Here is a 16,066-nt window from a genome sequence, read left to right on the forward strand (position 1 = left end):
TCACCCCAGAGCATGCCTGTGTCTCCTTTGTGTCTCTTCTGTCACTGAGAACACCAAGCCATTGTCCCTGTGAGACAGGGTACCTGCCCGCAAGCTTACTCACAAAGAAATGGAACAAACACAAAAGTTAATAACAAGACAGAAATTAAATTGCAATTCAAAAAATGCAGCCTGAAGAATGTGGAACATGCCACATATCTGGTTATGTGCACACAGTGCAAGCCGCAGGCGTTCAAAGGTGCGGGTTACCTCCCCTCTGAGGTTTGTGGTGAGGATCCAACGGGGAAATGGACAAGAGGCCACCAGCATCGGTAGGCGGGTTAGAGCATGTGTTTGGGGATGGATCGCTGTTCCTCTGGTCTCAGCGACCTCTGTAAAATCGGGATAACAACTATGGCACCTGACATATACTTAGCACTCAATAATGGGAACTACTATTAGCGTTCAAAAAATAACCATAGATGTTTGCAAACCGGTTTAAGAGACACCAGGAGACTGGAGAACTTCGTCTTTACGGTGGTAAATCTGAAAACAGATTTGAATGAATGAGTGAATGAATGAATGAATGAATGCGTCTTCTGGTGGGCTCCGCCCTCTATACCTGTTCTGCCCTCAAGCTGCCCCCCAAGCAGTTCGATGACCCGCTCTGGGGTCAGCTGCATCTCGGTGTATGAGTGTGCGGTGGTGGGGAGGTGGTCATTCAGGGCGGGGGAGCGGCAGTAGCCCAGGCTGAGCTTGCGGGTGTCACATTCCGGGAGGGTCTTCGCTCAGTCTCCCCACTCCTGTCCCCACCATCCGTGCGGCGCATCTTTGGACCCGAGGACCAGCGGGCTCGGCATTGCCCAGGCCAATCTCGGGACGACGAGGCCCGCAGTTAGAGGCGGGGGCAAGCGGTAGAGGAGCGCTCCCGGGTCCACCGCGTGGGGGACCTGCCGCTGGAAGCGCTGCCTTATCCTGGGAAGGTCGAACTAGGCCGCCCCAGGCTGGAGTGGGGGTGGGGTGCAGATGCACCTTCGGAGGCTCTGGTCCCCCGGCTCTTCCAGGCCGAGGTCTCCCTGACCCCGTGGTAATCTGGGGCCGGGAGTTGGGGTGGGGTGGAAGAGAAGCGGGGTCTCCTTGACAGAGGACGTGGGGGAGGGGACTTCCTAAAGGGGGAAACGAGCGCTGCCGAGGCTGCTTGTCCCTTTAAGAGGCCGGGCTGGCTCTGCGGCGGTTCCACCTAACCGCGTGCCTGGTGCAGCTCTGCGGTCTGTGTCCCCGGGCAAAGAATCCGAGCCGCGCTGGACGGCAGGACCCGGCGCAGGGGAGGGAGTGGTCCAGCCCGAAGCTGGGCGGAGCCAAAGCTGCAGACAGCGAGTCCACGGAGCCGAGAAAACGGTGGAGCCCGGGAATGGGAGGAGCCACGGGGCCGTGGGCGGGGCCTGGCGCTGCGGGCCTCGGGGACCCTGCCTCCAGCTTTGGGAGCGCCGCAGAGGAGGGCGGGGTGGGCGGGGCGAGCTTGGGGGCTGGGCCTGTGTCTGCAGTGGGCGGGGCCCGCCGCAGAGGGGCAGTGCCGGCTGAGAGTCCTCTGCGCGCTAATACCGCGGTGCCTCCACAGCGTCTCTGACAGCCCCGGCGCCGGGACCAGCGATCTTCGATACCTCGCGCAAGCCGCCGCGGCCTCCACCGCGGCCCGAGTCCAGTTCCTCGCCTCGGCGCCCATATCCGGGGGCGGTCCGGCTCGCCGTCTCTGCGGAGGCCGCATCTGGCGCGCATCTGGAACTGCCCGGCCGGTCGCGCTGGATCCCGCTCCCTCCCTGGCCCGGCCTCGCCGGGAGCCCTGCCCGGAGCTGGAGCCTCACTTGGAGCCGCGGGCCCGGGGCCCTGAGCCGCGCAGCCGGCGCATGGTGAACTCGCTGATATTCGGAGAGATGGCCTTGGCCTTCGGCTGCCCGCCGAGCGGTGCCGGGGGGACCTGCCCCGGCGCGAGTGGCGGCGGCGGGGCCGGGCCAGGGCCATCGCCGGTGACGGCGGCGCTGCGGGACGACCTGGGCTCCAACATCCACCTACTGAAGGGGCTCAACGTGCGCTTCCGCTGCTTCCTGGCCAAGGTGCACGAGCTGGAGCGGCGCAACCGGCTGCTGGAGAAGCAGCTGGAGCAGCAGCAGAGCGAGCGCGAGCGGAGGCTGCGCTACAAGACCTTCTCCCGCGAGCAGGCCGTGCAGACCGGGCCCGAGCTGCTGCAGCCACCCGCGCCCTGCGGCGGGTACGGCAGCGGCGCGGCGGCCGGAGCCAACGCCAACGCCGCGGCCCTGGGCGGCCTGCCCCCCTGCGGCGGCTCGCAGCCGCAGCACTACGGCCGCCTGCCCGGGACCATCTGGAGCTACACGCAGGTGCGGCGCACGGGCGGCGGCGGCGTGGAGACCGTGCAGGGCCCCGGCGTGTCGTGGGTGCACCCCGACGGCGTGGGCGTGCAGATCGACACCATCACCCCCGAGATCCGCGCGCTCTACAACGTGCTGGCCAAGGTGAAGCGCGAGCGCGACGAGTACAAGCGGAGGTGAGTGGGGTCCCGCTCCTGCCCCCGCACTCCCGGCTGGCGGGGGGTGGGGGGGTCTTCCCAGTCTCCGCGGCCAAGGAATGTGTGCGTTCGGGAGGGGCCGGGGGCGGCAGCTGGTCCTGGCAGGTGGGCTGGAAGCTGTGTTTGCAAAACGTCCGACACACGCTTGGAAAACTCAGTTATCTAGTTCCAAGAATGGGAGCGGGCGCTAACTATGGTGGGGGACACCTCCGCTCCGTCACTGGACCAGGCACATTGTTTTCTAGGTGACATAATGATCATTGGTATTTTGCGTGATCTCATCTAATCCTCATGGCAACGCAAAGTGTGGGGCATTCTTATCCTCATTTTGTAGATGAGAAAACCGAGGCACAGAGATGCAAGTGACTTGCCTAAGATGGCTTGGCTAATAGGTGGTGAAGCCAGGATGTGAACTACTCCTGGCTAGTCTGTCTTCCAGCTTAGGTATTTTCCCAAGGATGTAGGAGGTGGGCTGTCCTCTGTCAATGGGTGAAAAGAAATAACTCTTAAGTAATCCACTGGCTTCTTGTTCCTTGAATTAAAAAGTCATGTGTTTAAGAATGGTTGGATCTGTCCACTGAGGCCAGGGTCTGCTGTCTTGGTCCAGCTTTGTAAGGTCCAGCTGGCTTGGCTGGATAACCAGACCTACATCAGACTGGCCACGAGCTTTTAGAAACAGCTACCTTCTCCTCTCTTCTCCCCACCCCCAATTCTCATGGTTTTTTGGACCCCAACAAACTCAGCCCTAAAGGCCCACAGAAGGAGATAACCTTAGGCTGGAAGACTGGGCACTGAATGGACCCAGACCACCGTCTCTGGCTGGAGTGTGGCGCAGACTGCCTGCTGAACTGGCTAGCACATTCCTGCCCAGCCCAGATTACCTAGCTGGGAAACTGACATTGCTTCCTGCCTGCAACCTGGCTGACAGTATTGTCAAATCGGCCTTCTGATAAGAGTAGAGGGGTCTGTCTGTAGCATCTCAGGCCTGGATGGGGGCAGGGCCCTCTGCTGTCCCAGGCATGGGCAACTCTGCATTGGGAGCTGTGGCTCTGAACTTCAGGGCTTGGAGGATGCGCTGAGAAGCATCTTTCCTCCATTCCTCGAGTCCCAGTGCTCACATGAGCAGAGAGAGCTGCGCATGGGTCTCCTTCCTTTTTCTCTACTGGCAGGCTGGCCACTGGGCAGGATTCAAGTGCCAGCTCCATTACCTGCCCGTGAGAACCACTGGCTGAACCAAGTGGTCACTGAACCACTCGGAAGCCTGTTTACTTATCAGAGAAATGGGAATAATAAAATCCATCCACAGTTGCACAAGGCGTGAGTAGGCTGGTGATGCTTTTTGGAAGGTATAAAGTAATCAACTTGACATTATTAAAGATGATTGGTTTTGTCAAGCTGTCAGGGAGCAGTTGCCTGGAGAATCAGGTCTCTCATGCAGGGCCTGGCTTCCTGGGGGTAGGTCTTGGACCCTGCGGGGAGACAAGCTACTCTTCTGGGCTGGTTGTTTCTCCTGAGGACTTGAGAATGGCCTGGTGCCTCGCCATGGGGAGGCCACCTCTCTGCCCCTAGCGGGCAGCTTCGTTGGGGTGGGGCAGAGAAACAGGCACTTGCTCTCGATGGTGAAACTCGGAGGGATGGGCCCTTCTGTCTGCCACTGTTGATTGTGTCGTCATGCCCCAGGCTTGCGCTGTGTTTGTTTTACTGTGTGTGTGCTTTTTGGACCTGGCTACTAAGGAGATGAAAAAACCGTGCCCAGTCTTAGAGGGAGATGGGTCGGCATTGAGCAATGTCCTGTTCAAGTTGCACCCAGGGTGTGGGGTGTGATGTCAGCTCCTGGACTGGCCTGGAATGACATGGGCGCTGCTGAGACAGGTGGAGTGCGGGTGTCTCTCTTCCCGCCCTTCTGGGGTGTGTGTGCACCTTCTCTTCCCCTATTTTTTTTCTTTTTTTGTGAATTGGGGAGACGCATCTATTCTGAAGTTGATACCAGGGCTCAAGTTGGATTTTTTCAAAGCAAGTTTACGCTCTTCTTTGAGCCTCAGTTTCGCTATCTGTAAAAGTGAGAGGAGGGTGGTCTAGAACTGTCCTTGAAGGCCCCGGCTGCCTCAGAGATGCCTTAGGCAGTTCCTTGAATATTAAATAAAAGTTAATATTTAAAAAAATGTTAAAATGGTCATAAAAGTGTGCTCAGTCACTTTTAAGTTCTTACTGTTAACTCACGAAGTCTACTTAACATTGATTTGTTAGTACTTGGCCTCAAGTTAGAGCCTTCCCCTGCCTTCTCTTTGTCGGAAGAGTACACTGAGATTACAAAGCAAACTGCTAAAAGCTGGTCCCGTTTGTAGCTACTAATCTGTGTGAGTCAGGATTTTCTTGATACTCTGCAGCCAAAACCAGAGATAGAATTAAAGCGAAGGTGGACCTGTCATCCGTAATCCCAGTTCTAAATGTTAATGGATCAAAATAGCCTCATCAACCTCATGGATTGAATTTAGAATAGGTAACTGTTATATCGTGGAGCCTACAATATAAATTTATACAAGTAACATTCTGGTTTTACTTGTTTCTGTATTTGGGTTTCTCATAAGAATTTTCTTTTGGGAAGAGGGCAGGCATATGATCAGCTTTTTGAAAAGCTTAAGAACCACTGGGTTAGATGATCTCAAAGGGTCTTCCCAGCCTTGACAATATGTAAATCTGAGTTTGAGCTCCCAGTGCACTTCTGATCTCCTGTTCATAAGAGAATGAGACCAAGGTGTTTACCTGGGCTCTTGGCCACTGAAGGCTTCAGATCCTTCCAGGATGTCTAGCATGGAGCCCCAAGCAGTGACCGACAGAAGGAGCCTGTGCCGGGAAAGGAAAGGTTCCAGGCTTTCCTCTGGTCCACCTGGAGGAACTCGCAGCCTTGGAGATGTTCATTCTGCTTCTCCAAAGGGCAACCTGGGTTGTGTAGCTCAGTGTTCTCCAAGCTGGGGACTTTTGGGGTTCCACCTCCATGAACTGTGGCCATATTCTTGTACCACCATCCATATTATTACTTATGTAAAATAGTTTATATAGCCTTATGGGGTATAATTTACATATCATAAAATTCTCCCATTTTACGTGTACAATTCAATGATTTTTAGCCAGTCCACTGAGTTGTGCAACTATCAGCACAATCCAGTTTTAGAACACTTGCATAATCTCAAAAAAGATCCTTTCTCCCCTTTTGCAGTGAATCCCTGTTCCCACTCCAGACCAGGCACCACTGATATGCTTTCTATTTCTATAGCTTTGCCTTTCCTGGGCATTTCATATAAATGGAATCATACAGTATGTAGTCTTTTGTATCTGGCTTCTTTCACTTAGATGATGCTTGTGTGGTCCATCCGTGCTATAGCTTATATCAGCAGTACATTCCTTTATAATGCTGAATAATATTCCACTGTATGGGTAGACCACGTTTTGTGTATCCATTCACATACATAGTCAATAAAATGTAAATTTAAAAAGTCACCTGTGTGCTACGTCACATCATCTTGTGTGCTGTCAGTGCTACAGGATCCGTGCTTTGGAAACACCAACCCAAATCAGAGCCCCTGGCCTGGGGTGACTGGGCCCTGGCCCTGATCACTCCTGCTTTGGTTTCCTTTTGGTCCAATCAGCTCTGAGCTCTTTACCATGAGGGAAATGTGGTCACTGAAACTGTAGCCGACACGGTTGTCAAGCATTGATTTGAAAACCAAAACAAACATCTCTACCCTGTCACCATGCAGTCATGCCACCAAAATATCCTGTTCTGAGTTTGCAAGCTGGGGGGGCCTTTTCCTGGGAGATTCCTACTGAAACTAGATAAACTTTAGACAGGCAGAGAGTTTTCTAAATGGGCATCCTAGAGACCCAGACTCCAGGTCTGGCTCTACCATTAGGCGCTGTGTGACCTTAGGCCAATTCCTGCCCTCTCTGAGCCTTAGGTCCCCCACCTATACACAACAGGTTTCCTTTAGGTGATCCCTGCCAGCTCGCTCTGCATTTCGGTCTGTGACTTGGAGGGGCCCAGTTCAGGGCTGCTCTTTCTGCCTCCTGGGATGACAGTTTGGCCTTTCTCTGTTCCGGGCCTCCCCCTCTCCTGCCTCAGGCCCCGTGTGGTTTGGAACCAGCTGGTTTTGTTCCCTCCCCTTGCAAGTTGCTGAGTGTCTGTGCCCCTGACTCCAGTCAGCCTGAAAGTCTTGGTTTGTTTTCCCTGGAGCTTTGTTTGAGAGCCAGGAGGACCACAGTGATCATTTAGCATAGTGGTTTTCAAGTGGACTCTTTGGAGCCCTGGAGTCTAGAAGAGGGTGTCTTGGGGTGATTCTGGGGACAGTCCGGGGGGCTGACCACCTAGGATTCGGCCAACATCAAACACAGCAGCTCCATTTTCATGATTCTCAGATTAATATTCTGAGGGAGATTCGATTGGAAACCAGGGTTTTACAGTTTAGAAGAAAAGAAAGAAAGAAATCGCTGATTCAGCTGAATACTTTCATTTTAGAGATGGGGAAACTGAGGCCCAGAGGGAGCTGACCCACAAAGCCGAGCCAGGCAGAACTTCTGTCTGCCATTGAGAGCTTTCTTCCCTGCCCTGAGGTGATGCCCGCATCATTTGCCTTCCACTGGGGCTTGGCAGAATTCTCTCCACCTTTTTATGTGTCTGCCTTTAAGCATTTTTTAAAAAGCCACTTTCAGGGATAGGAGGGACTTTTGTCACAGCTATTTCTGATCATGAGCCGGAAGCGGCTGGGCTGTTGGCCCGAATGGAGGGCTCCAAAAAGGGCTGGTGGGTGAGCCAGCTGGAGCGTCCCTTGCCTTTTCCCATCATGCGCTGGGAGGCCCTTGAGCAGGTGGGTGCTGGCCCCTAAGTGCCCCAAAGCCACAAGACTGCCCCGGAAAGCTGGTCAGAGGGCTTCGTTCCCTGCCACTTCCATTGTTTCCGAAGCTGCTGATATGGATTCTTTATTTCTGATTTTCCTGGGAGGCAGCCTGGGATGGTGGAAAAAGGGATTGAATCCGGTTCTGCCACTCTGTGTGACTATGGGCAGTTGTTTGGCCTCTCTGAGCTGCCTGAGCCACTGCTTTCTGTAAAAGAGGGAGAATAACACCCCTAGGGATCGGAAAGGAGTAAATAAGCTCTTGTGTTAAGACACATGAAGCTCCCGGGACGTCCCCCATCCCAGAGCCCTTCCCCCGCCCCAACCCGCCCCTGCAATATCTGTTCCCTTCATTTACAAGGATTTCTCAGCACAGCGCTGGACTGCCTGACACATCCATTTCAGGATCCGTCGTCGCTCTCTGTCCCGTGGAAGGCGCCTGAGATGGTGCTGGGGGCAGAGGGAGAAAGGGCTACTTCTTTGTCCAGCATCTAAGGAGGCTGTTCTTCCTACTCTTAGTGGTTGATTTGTGCCTCCGGGAATCTCTGGCCACCCTCTGCCCTTTCTCCCAACCTCCTTTAAAAGAAACACGGCCCCCCCCCCCGCCCCCCAACCCCGCCCCGCCTTCATTTAGCTCCTCAGTATTCCAAGTCTCTTGGGTTAGGCTGGCAGACTCTTTGGGAACAAATTTGGGAGGGCTTTTCAGAGCCTCAGGCTAGAAGGAGGGGAATGAGGTCCCAGAAAAGAAAAGGAAACAGGAAGCAGGAAGCAGGGATCCAGCTGACACTGAAGATTCCTTCTCCCAGGAATTTGAGGCGGGGCTTTTGCCTTGGCCACCGGATACAGGCCCCTGGGCCCCACCAGCTTACATACACTTACACAAACACACACACACACACACACACACACATATGCACGCACGCATGCACGCGCTCTCAGGCTCTCTCTCCAAGCCCGTGCCTGCATCCCCACACGTGTCTGTATTTGAAAGACATAGAAGGGTAGACCCAGAACTTGCACACATCCTTTGCTGCTAAGAGATGCATGGACTTCCAAGGGAATTGATTTGAACCATGCCACGTGTCAGTGATACCGGAGGCTGCGGACTTCGCATGTGGAGTCCCGGCTTTCGATCACATTGATGAGATGCAACCGGGTTGCCGCTCCGTTTATTTCCCAGGTCATAGATGGTAGGAGGCCCACGGCAGGGAAGGAGGCAGCCCTGTTGTTCCCTCAGGATCAGGATATGTTGCTCTCCCCTGACTTTCTTGCATCGGGCATTCCTGAGCACCCACTGCCTCCCCATCACAGGACCGTACACCCTGAACTGTAATTGCCTGGGATGTATCTGCCCCCTCCACTGACTGTAAGCTCTCTGGGGGCCGGCTCCGGGTCTGTCTTCTTCATCTTGTACACAGAGAACCCATCCAGGGCCTGGGCAGAGTCCATGCTGAGCGAGTATTTGTGCAGTGAGGGGCGCTCTGTGCCCAGCTGCTGCGTGCTGGTAGGCCCCAGTGAGGCTGGGTTGACACAATAACTGACACGCATGGACTCTACATCCGGCGGACTCGCAGCTTGTGGAGGGCAGGGTCTGGACCTGGAGTCAGGAGACCCGCGCTCTGGTCCCAACGCATCAGTTCAACAAGTTTGAATGAATACCTGTCTCCTGGTGCCACATGCTGGGCCGCCAGTGCAGGAGTTAAAAGCTGAACGAGCTTGGGCTATCACTTTGCCTCTCTGAGCCTCAGTTTCCTCATCTGGAAAAGGGGATGCTGAGATCTGTGTCCCAACATTGTGAGAGCAGTAAATGGGCTCACAGAGCTACAGTACATTGTAGGTGGTGAAGTTCCAAGAGTCACACAGCCAGATTTCACAGGGCAGAAGGGGTGAGCAGTGCTGGCTTTGTGAGGTGGGCAGAAGTCAAGAACGGGGCTTGGACCTGGGGAGAGGGTAGTCCATGACCTTGCTGGCAGCATCTGGGGGTTGTGAAGCCTCTTGGCAGGACTGGTGCTTAGAAGAGGTGCTTAGAAGATTCCAGGCCAGGTGGGAGGCTGGTGAAGATTTCTGATGCTGCTGCCTGCCTGCCAGGGCAGTGCCCTCCCAACCCCAGTGGGCACCCATGCTTGGCTTCCTGGGCAGGATGTAGTTTCTTGCTCTAGTTCTTGGTACAAGAGTAGTTGTCACCCAGTACTAAATCTGGCAAACGCCTCAGGTTCCCCTGAGGGCCTGTGGCCTGGCTGAGCCCCCTGGGGTGTGGCAGGGGGCAGTTAGAGCCCTGTGGAGTCCAGGTCATGGTCCTGGCTTGCCTGGGGTGTGAGATAAGCTTCCTGTTGCCCACCTGGGAATGGGGACACTGGGAAGATGGGCTCGCCCAGTGCCCTAGGGACACTGTTGTCTCTCTAACTTTATTGGAGTGATCTGGATTCTGTGCATGCCATTTAATCTCTTGCACCTTGATGTGTTGCTCTGTAAAATGGGGATAAGTTTTCTTATGCATTCTGCTTCCCAGGGTTGTTATAAGAATCAGTTGAGGGGATTCCCTGGTGGTGCAGTGGTTGAGAATCCGCCTGCCAATGCAGGGGACACGGGTTTGATCCCTGGTCCGGGAAGATCCCACATGCCGCGGAGCAACTAAGCCCGTGCGCCACAACTACTGAGCCTGTGCTGTAGAGCCTGTGAGCCACAACTACTGAGCCTGCGTGCCACAACTACTTAAGCCCCGCGAGCCTAGAGCCCATGCTCCGCAACAAGAGAAGCCACTGTGATAACAAGCCCGCGTACCGCAACTAGGGAAAGCCTGCGCACGGCAACAAAGAAAGACCCAACACAGCCAAAAATAAATAATAAAATAAAATAAATTAATTTAAAAAATTATAATAAAATAAAATAAATCATAGTGAGTTCATAGCCACCATTAATTGAGTACCTACTATGTGCTAAGCTCTGTGATGAATTCTTTAAATAAGTGAGATTTAATTATCAGAGCAATTCCAAGAGGTAGGATTGATTCTGTTCATTTTACAGATGAGAGTTTCAGAAGGGTGAAGAACTCCGCCCCAAATCTCCCAGTGAGTCCAGCCTGGGTCTCCAGACCCCAAGTTCAGTGCTCTGCCCGGCGGAGACGCAGGCTGGCTTCGTCTCATGCGGCCTGGAGGCTGGTGAAGCTGGCACAGGGTGGAGGAAGCAGGCGGGAGGCAGGCTGAGGTGTGGGTCTCCCCGGCGCCTGTCACGATATTGCCGGGCCGGTGACGGAACAGGAGGTGGCCACCATGCTGGGAAGACTTCCTGCTGTGACTTTAGAGTAATTATTTCTGGCGAAGCCAATGAATCACTGGCAACGCAAGCAGATGAGCCTCCTGGGCTGCCATAGAGGGCGGGCCAGCCCCCCTGATCTCTGAGGACTGAGCTCTGGGGATGGGGAGTTCCTGGGTTGGCAAATCTCGGCTGGGAGACCTGGGGGTGAGGGTGGGGGAAGGGATGGCGAGCTAGGAACACGAATCGTTACCTGTCAGGCACTTTCCATGTGATCTGATTTAAACCTTGTGACAACCCTGCACGATGGAAACCGAGGCTCAGAAAGGAAAATTAACTTGCCCCAAGTCACATAGCGAAGCCAGGACTGGATGTGGGTCTCAGACTCTAAGTTTCAATGCTCCTTTTGTCACGCCCAGTGCCTGAGCACTCCCAGGGCAGTGGTCAGGGGCTCTCACTGCCTGATGACGAGCAGGAGAGAGCAGTAGACATTTTGGTGGCCGGAGGGAAGCTGGCCTCCACCCTGGGCTCAGGTCTGACTTTTGCTTTCGGTTGGTGCTGTGAACTTTGCCAGGGTATAGGGAACTTGTTACAGTCATTCTGTGCCTCTTGTTGGGGAAGATGAGCTTGCTGGGTGTGGGTGTCTGAGAAACCAAGGTTCTGTTCTCTGGACGGTGGCTGGGCACCCACCGTGTGCCAGGCCCCATGCTGGGCACCGGGGTGAAGCAGACACAGCCCCTGCCCTCAGGGGCTCGGTGTCTGGGGACACAGGCAAATGGGACAATGTCACGTGACAAGTACCTGTCCAAGTAGTGCCTATGCATACTAGAGGCACAATAAATAGTAATTAATTTTAAAAATATTTATATAGCATGTACGCTTTGCCAGGCTCCATTCAAAGCAGTTTACGAATATTTAATTTATATGACCTCATAACAACTCTATGAGTTGGATACTATCATTAGCCCATTTTAGAGGTGCTGAAACTGAGCCATAGAGACATTGAGGGAAGCCGGGCCAAGACGGGAAGCGGCGAGCCAAGATTCGAACCCAGGAAGTCAGGCTCCAGATACAACCTCTTATCCTGTGTGGTACCCAGGAAGGGGCATGTGCATTGCAAGCAGCTTTCCTGCTCTGAGCCTCAGTTTTCCCTTCTGTGTAATGGGGGTAATAAATCTGGCCTCATGAGGCCGTTTGGAAGATTAAACGAAGTGATGCCTGTGGAAGCATCTTATAAACTGTTGAGTGCTGTGCCCGTGGTGACTAAGTGATCGGAAGCCCTGGGCCACACCCACACTGCTGTTTCTTTTCCAACTTCCCATGCAACCTGGGGCTACTTGAAGTTCCATGAAAGGTCTTGTCCTCCCCTTGCCTTTATATCACATCTCCCCTAGATCCCAAGTCAAAGGACAAAAACCTTTGGAACTAAACAGCTCGGAGCAGAGCGTTTGTGTGGAACTTGGAAGCTGGGAAGAGAGGAGTCCAAGAGTGTCTCCACTGCTTATCAGCTCCGTGACCTTGAGAGAGTCCTTGCTTCCTTATCTGCAAAATGGGGATGGATAGGCATATTGCACGGGTGGCATGAGAAAGGGACTGAGGTGACGGCCCTCAGACACTGGCAACTGCTGTGATGATTTTTTTAATTAATTTTTATTGGAGTATAGTTGCTTTACAATGTTGTGTTAGTTTCTGCTGTACAGCAAAATGAATCAGCTATACGTATACATACATCCCCTCTGTTTTGGATTTCCTTCCCATTTAGGTCACCACAGAGCCTTGAGTAGAGTTCCCTGTGCTATACAGTAGGTTCTCATTAGTTATCTATTTTATACATAGTAGTGTATATATGTGCCATGATGATTCTTCAGTGAGACTGGGGGTCCTGGGGAGAGGAGCAAGGGGGCACTCCGGTGGCACTGGGGCCCTGGCCTGGGCTGCGCTGGGTCGGGGCTGTCTCCGGGGCGGCTCTGAGATGCTTGCTCAGCGCTCTCTGGCCTGCGTGCTCTGACTTCAGGATGTGCAGGTGCATACAGCCCCCTGCTCACCTGCTGCGCGATGGAGAGACACCCCCGCAGTGGAGACACTGCCTTCCACCCTCTTAATTGGCATTTTTATTACTTGGGTTATTTAAGGAGTTTCTTGGCTCGCTGCCATCTGTTTGCCGTCTAGGGGGAGGGGAAGAGCTGGGTCTAAGTGGACCTTGTGAAATTCCCCAGCAGACAGGCCTCTCTCTGGGCAGAGTCGGTACATCTTCCCGGGGCCCACTGGCACTCCCATTTTGTCCTCGCCTGCTGTGGTTAATGGGAAGAAGGCCATCCCGGGGCAGGGTGTGGGTGGAGACTGAGACTGGAATAGATGTGGGGAAAGCTTGTTGCAAAGTCAGAAGAACACTGGACCAGAGAGAGAGCCTTGGAGCACTAGGCGGGACCCTGGTGGGACCCTGTAGTGCCTGAAATCCAGGGATTCTGGAAGACAGCTGAGCCAGCTTAGGGCCAGTCAAGGAAGGCTTCCTGGAGGAGACATCAGCTGAGTTGTGTTTTGAAGGTCCAGTAAGAGTGGAAGAGAAGGGGGAAGGGTGCTGCCGGTAGAGAGAACAGCTTGTGCAAAGACCTGGAGCTGAGATTGCCATGCTGGTGCACAACCCAGGCCCGGGCTGGAGTCAGGACACAGCCAGAACCTGGCCTGCCTGCTCTTTCTTCTCCCCCTTCCTGGCCTACCTCTCTCCTCATGGCCTTCTTGGCTCTCTTTGCTCTGTTTTACTGTCTCTCCTCCTCTCTCCTTTCCCTCTTTCCCTTCTTTCTTGTTTTGGTCTCTGTTCCCTATGGCTGGAGGCAGGGGAGGGCTGTGAGGGGTCTCTGTCCCCCACCCCCGCCCAATGCCAGGCCTTGGTGGGGGGCCCTTTGTTTGCTGCTGGGGCTTTGTGAGCCCGTGCGTGAGCCCGTGGGTGTGCGCGTGTGTCTGTGAGTATGGGGCTGAGAGCCTCTTTCTACCCCCTGTGGACTTGGAGGCTCCGGGGTCAGGACCCCACCTCTGTCCACCGCAGACCCCTTGTACTACAGGCCTGGGGTCTTGACATCAGGTTGGGGGACAGGGGAGGTTGCCTGGTGAGAGGGGTAGCTGCCAGGTTAGAGGTCAATGCCGTCATGGGGGCCTCAGCCTCCCCTGCCCCCATCAAGGTCTGGGCCTATGATTAGACACCGGTCGGGGAGTGAGCTGGTGAGGCTAGGCTGCTCACCTTACCTCTCCCGCCTGACTGCCCCACCTGCCCCTTCTCCCTCACACCTGTGCCTTCCTCATACCCCCTGGTGGGCCCAGAGGGTTTGAGGCTCTCTCTGAGGTCATTTAATCCATCCCCCTGCTTCTAGGAGACGTCGTTCCCCTGTCATCCCAGATGACTAAATGTGCCTGGTGTCTTTTGAAGAAGACCTTCTGAGAGTTCATCCCTCAGTGTTTTATCTTTTTCTCTCTACCCCCACCCACATACCCATGACCATTTTACAGATGAGAAAACTGAGGCCCAGAGAAGGAGAGCAACTCCCTTGAGGTCACACAGCACAGTAGGGGCTAGAACCCAGGTCCCTTAAACAGGGTTCCTTTGAAACCCTTGGGCTAAGGGATCCTTCTGGAGGCTGCTGGTCCTTTAAGGAGGGCTTTGGAAAACTTCCAGAGGCCAGAGAACGTAGAGTGAAGAGGCCTCGGAGCCTGTCAAAGTGGAGCCCACACAGACTGAGCCCTGCCCCTTGGCCAGACATCCGGGTCCTCAGTGCTGCAGATGAGGCTCTCTTGGCCTACAAAAGAGATATCTGAGGTCACCTTGGGTTTGTCTCCTTGTAACAGGAGGCAATTCCTTGCGCTCGGCCTGGCGTTGGCGCCTTGGGGTGTTGACTGACTGGCTGACTGACCTACTGTCCCTGTCTGCCAGCCGTGTGCCCAGCTGTGCGCTCAGCTGTGCATTTCTCTGTGCCTTGGTTTCCTCTTGTATAAAATGGGATGACGAGACCCACAGGGTTGTTGATGAGCCTGGCCCACTGAGGGCCATTCCCATCCCCTTTTCTCTGGGGTGAGCCCTGGAGTTGGAGGTCTGAGAACTTTGCCCACAGTGAGGAGTTGGGTGAACCACAAAGGCCGATCCCCCAGTCTTTACAAAGACCATGTTTCTTGAGTCCCCAGCCTGGGGCTGGGCCCTAACAAATAGTACGTTTGGATCTGTACACAGTTTTATATGGAAAGTCTTAATATTACATTGCAACTGGTTTGACACTTGCCTTTAAAGAAAGTATTGATGTTTAAAACATCAGGACTTATTCAAGTTGGGAAAACTGGGGTCAGAGCTCACCAGGCTACTGACAGAGCCACGATTAACCTATGCTGAGTTCAGGGAAGCCCCAACGTGTAGGTTGTTCCTTTCTGGGCCTTAAGGCATAATACATCCATGGGGAATTAAAAAGAAATTATTTGTTCACTCTTCCTCGGTTGCATTGTCAGCCTGTGATCAGGGCCTTCACTTGGGTGGGAGCTCTGATCCTGGAGTGAGATCGCCTGGGTTCCCATCACCACCCCGGGCCTCAGTTTTCTCATCTGTAAAATGGGGATGACAACCTTAGCTCACGGGTTGTAAAGAGGGTTCAGTGCGATGGTGCACGCTGAGGGCTATGGTGCTGGCCCCTGAGCTGTTATTTCTCTGTCCCTTCTGCCCCAGCCTGGCCCTTACCAGCCCCCAAGGCCCCACACAGTGAGAACTGCCTCTTCCCTCCCCGTTCCGGCTGCAGAGTGGCCTTTGTGTTCAGAGCACTTCCTTTCCCCAGCAGAGCTGCCTGCTTGGCTGGCAAGGAGTAGGTCACATCCCCTGTCCTCCCCAGCAGACTGTCAGCGCAGGGTCACTGGTAGGGCAAGACCTAGCATTCGAGGCTGTGGCCAGCAGTGTGTCACCTGGAGCCTGTGGCTTCCAGTGGCCTTGCTGGAGAGTGGTCTTGAATGGGGAGTCTCTCTGTGTCCCTGCCTCCCTGGGGAGGGGCCCCCTAAGTCCCAGCATCCTTGTGCAGATATGGAGGCAGCCTTGGGACCCATCCCTGGCCTGAGGTCTCACTGTGAGGCAGGGGCAGAGCTGGGATTTGAACCTGAATCTGGTGGACTCTTCCAGAATAATTCCGGCCACACTCCCAGGCTCAGTCTTTCAGGTTGAGGAATGGGCTGCATGTTCCTGGCCCTGGCCCTTGGGCTGAGATACAGGAGTTCAAGTCCTATCTTACACCTCAGGGATCACCGGGGCAGCTGTTCTTCCTGAAGGCCATGGGAATATGGCTCCCGGGTTCTTGTCCAGCCCACTGACTATCTCTGTGAGGCCTTGTGGGTGAAGCACCCGCTC

The 16,066-nt window shown here is 54.4% G+C and overlaps 1 protein-coding gene across 2 annotated transcripts in view; it reads left to right on the forward strand.

Annotated features, from left to right (window-relative positions):
• Positions 1–1,597: 1,597 nt before the first annotated feature.
• Positions 1,598–16,066, forward strand: part of IFFO2 (intermediate filament family orphan 2) — a 48,571-nt gene continuing 34,102 nt past the window's right edge. For both annotated transcript variants that reach the window (XM_061184851.1, XM_061184852.1), the window contains exon 1: positions 1,598–2,539. In XM_061184851.1, coding sequence (XP_061040834.1) covers positions 1,884–2,539 — 656 coding nt within the window. In that variant the 5' untranslated portion in view covers positions 1,598–1,883. The remainder of the gene's footprint in view (positions 2,540–16,066) is intronic.

Source organism: Eubalaena glacialis, chromosome 3 (genome assembly GCF_028564815.1).
Source record: "Eubalaena glacialis isolate mEubGla1 chromosome 3, mEubGla1.1.hap2.+ XY, whole genome shotgun sequence".
Classification (NCBI taxonomy): Eukaryota; Metazoa; Chordata; class Mammalia; order Artiodactyla; family Balaenidae; genus Eubalaena; species Eubalaena glacialis.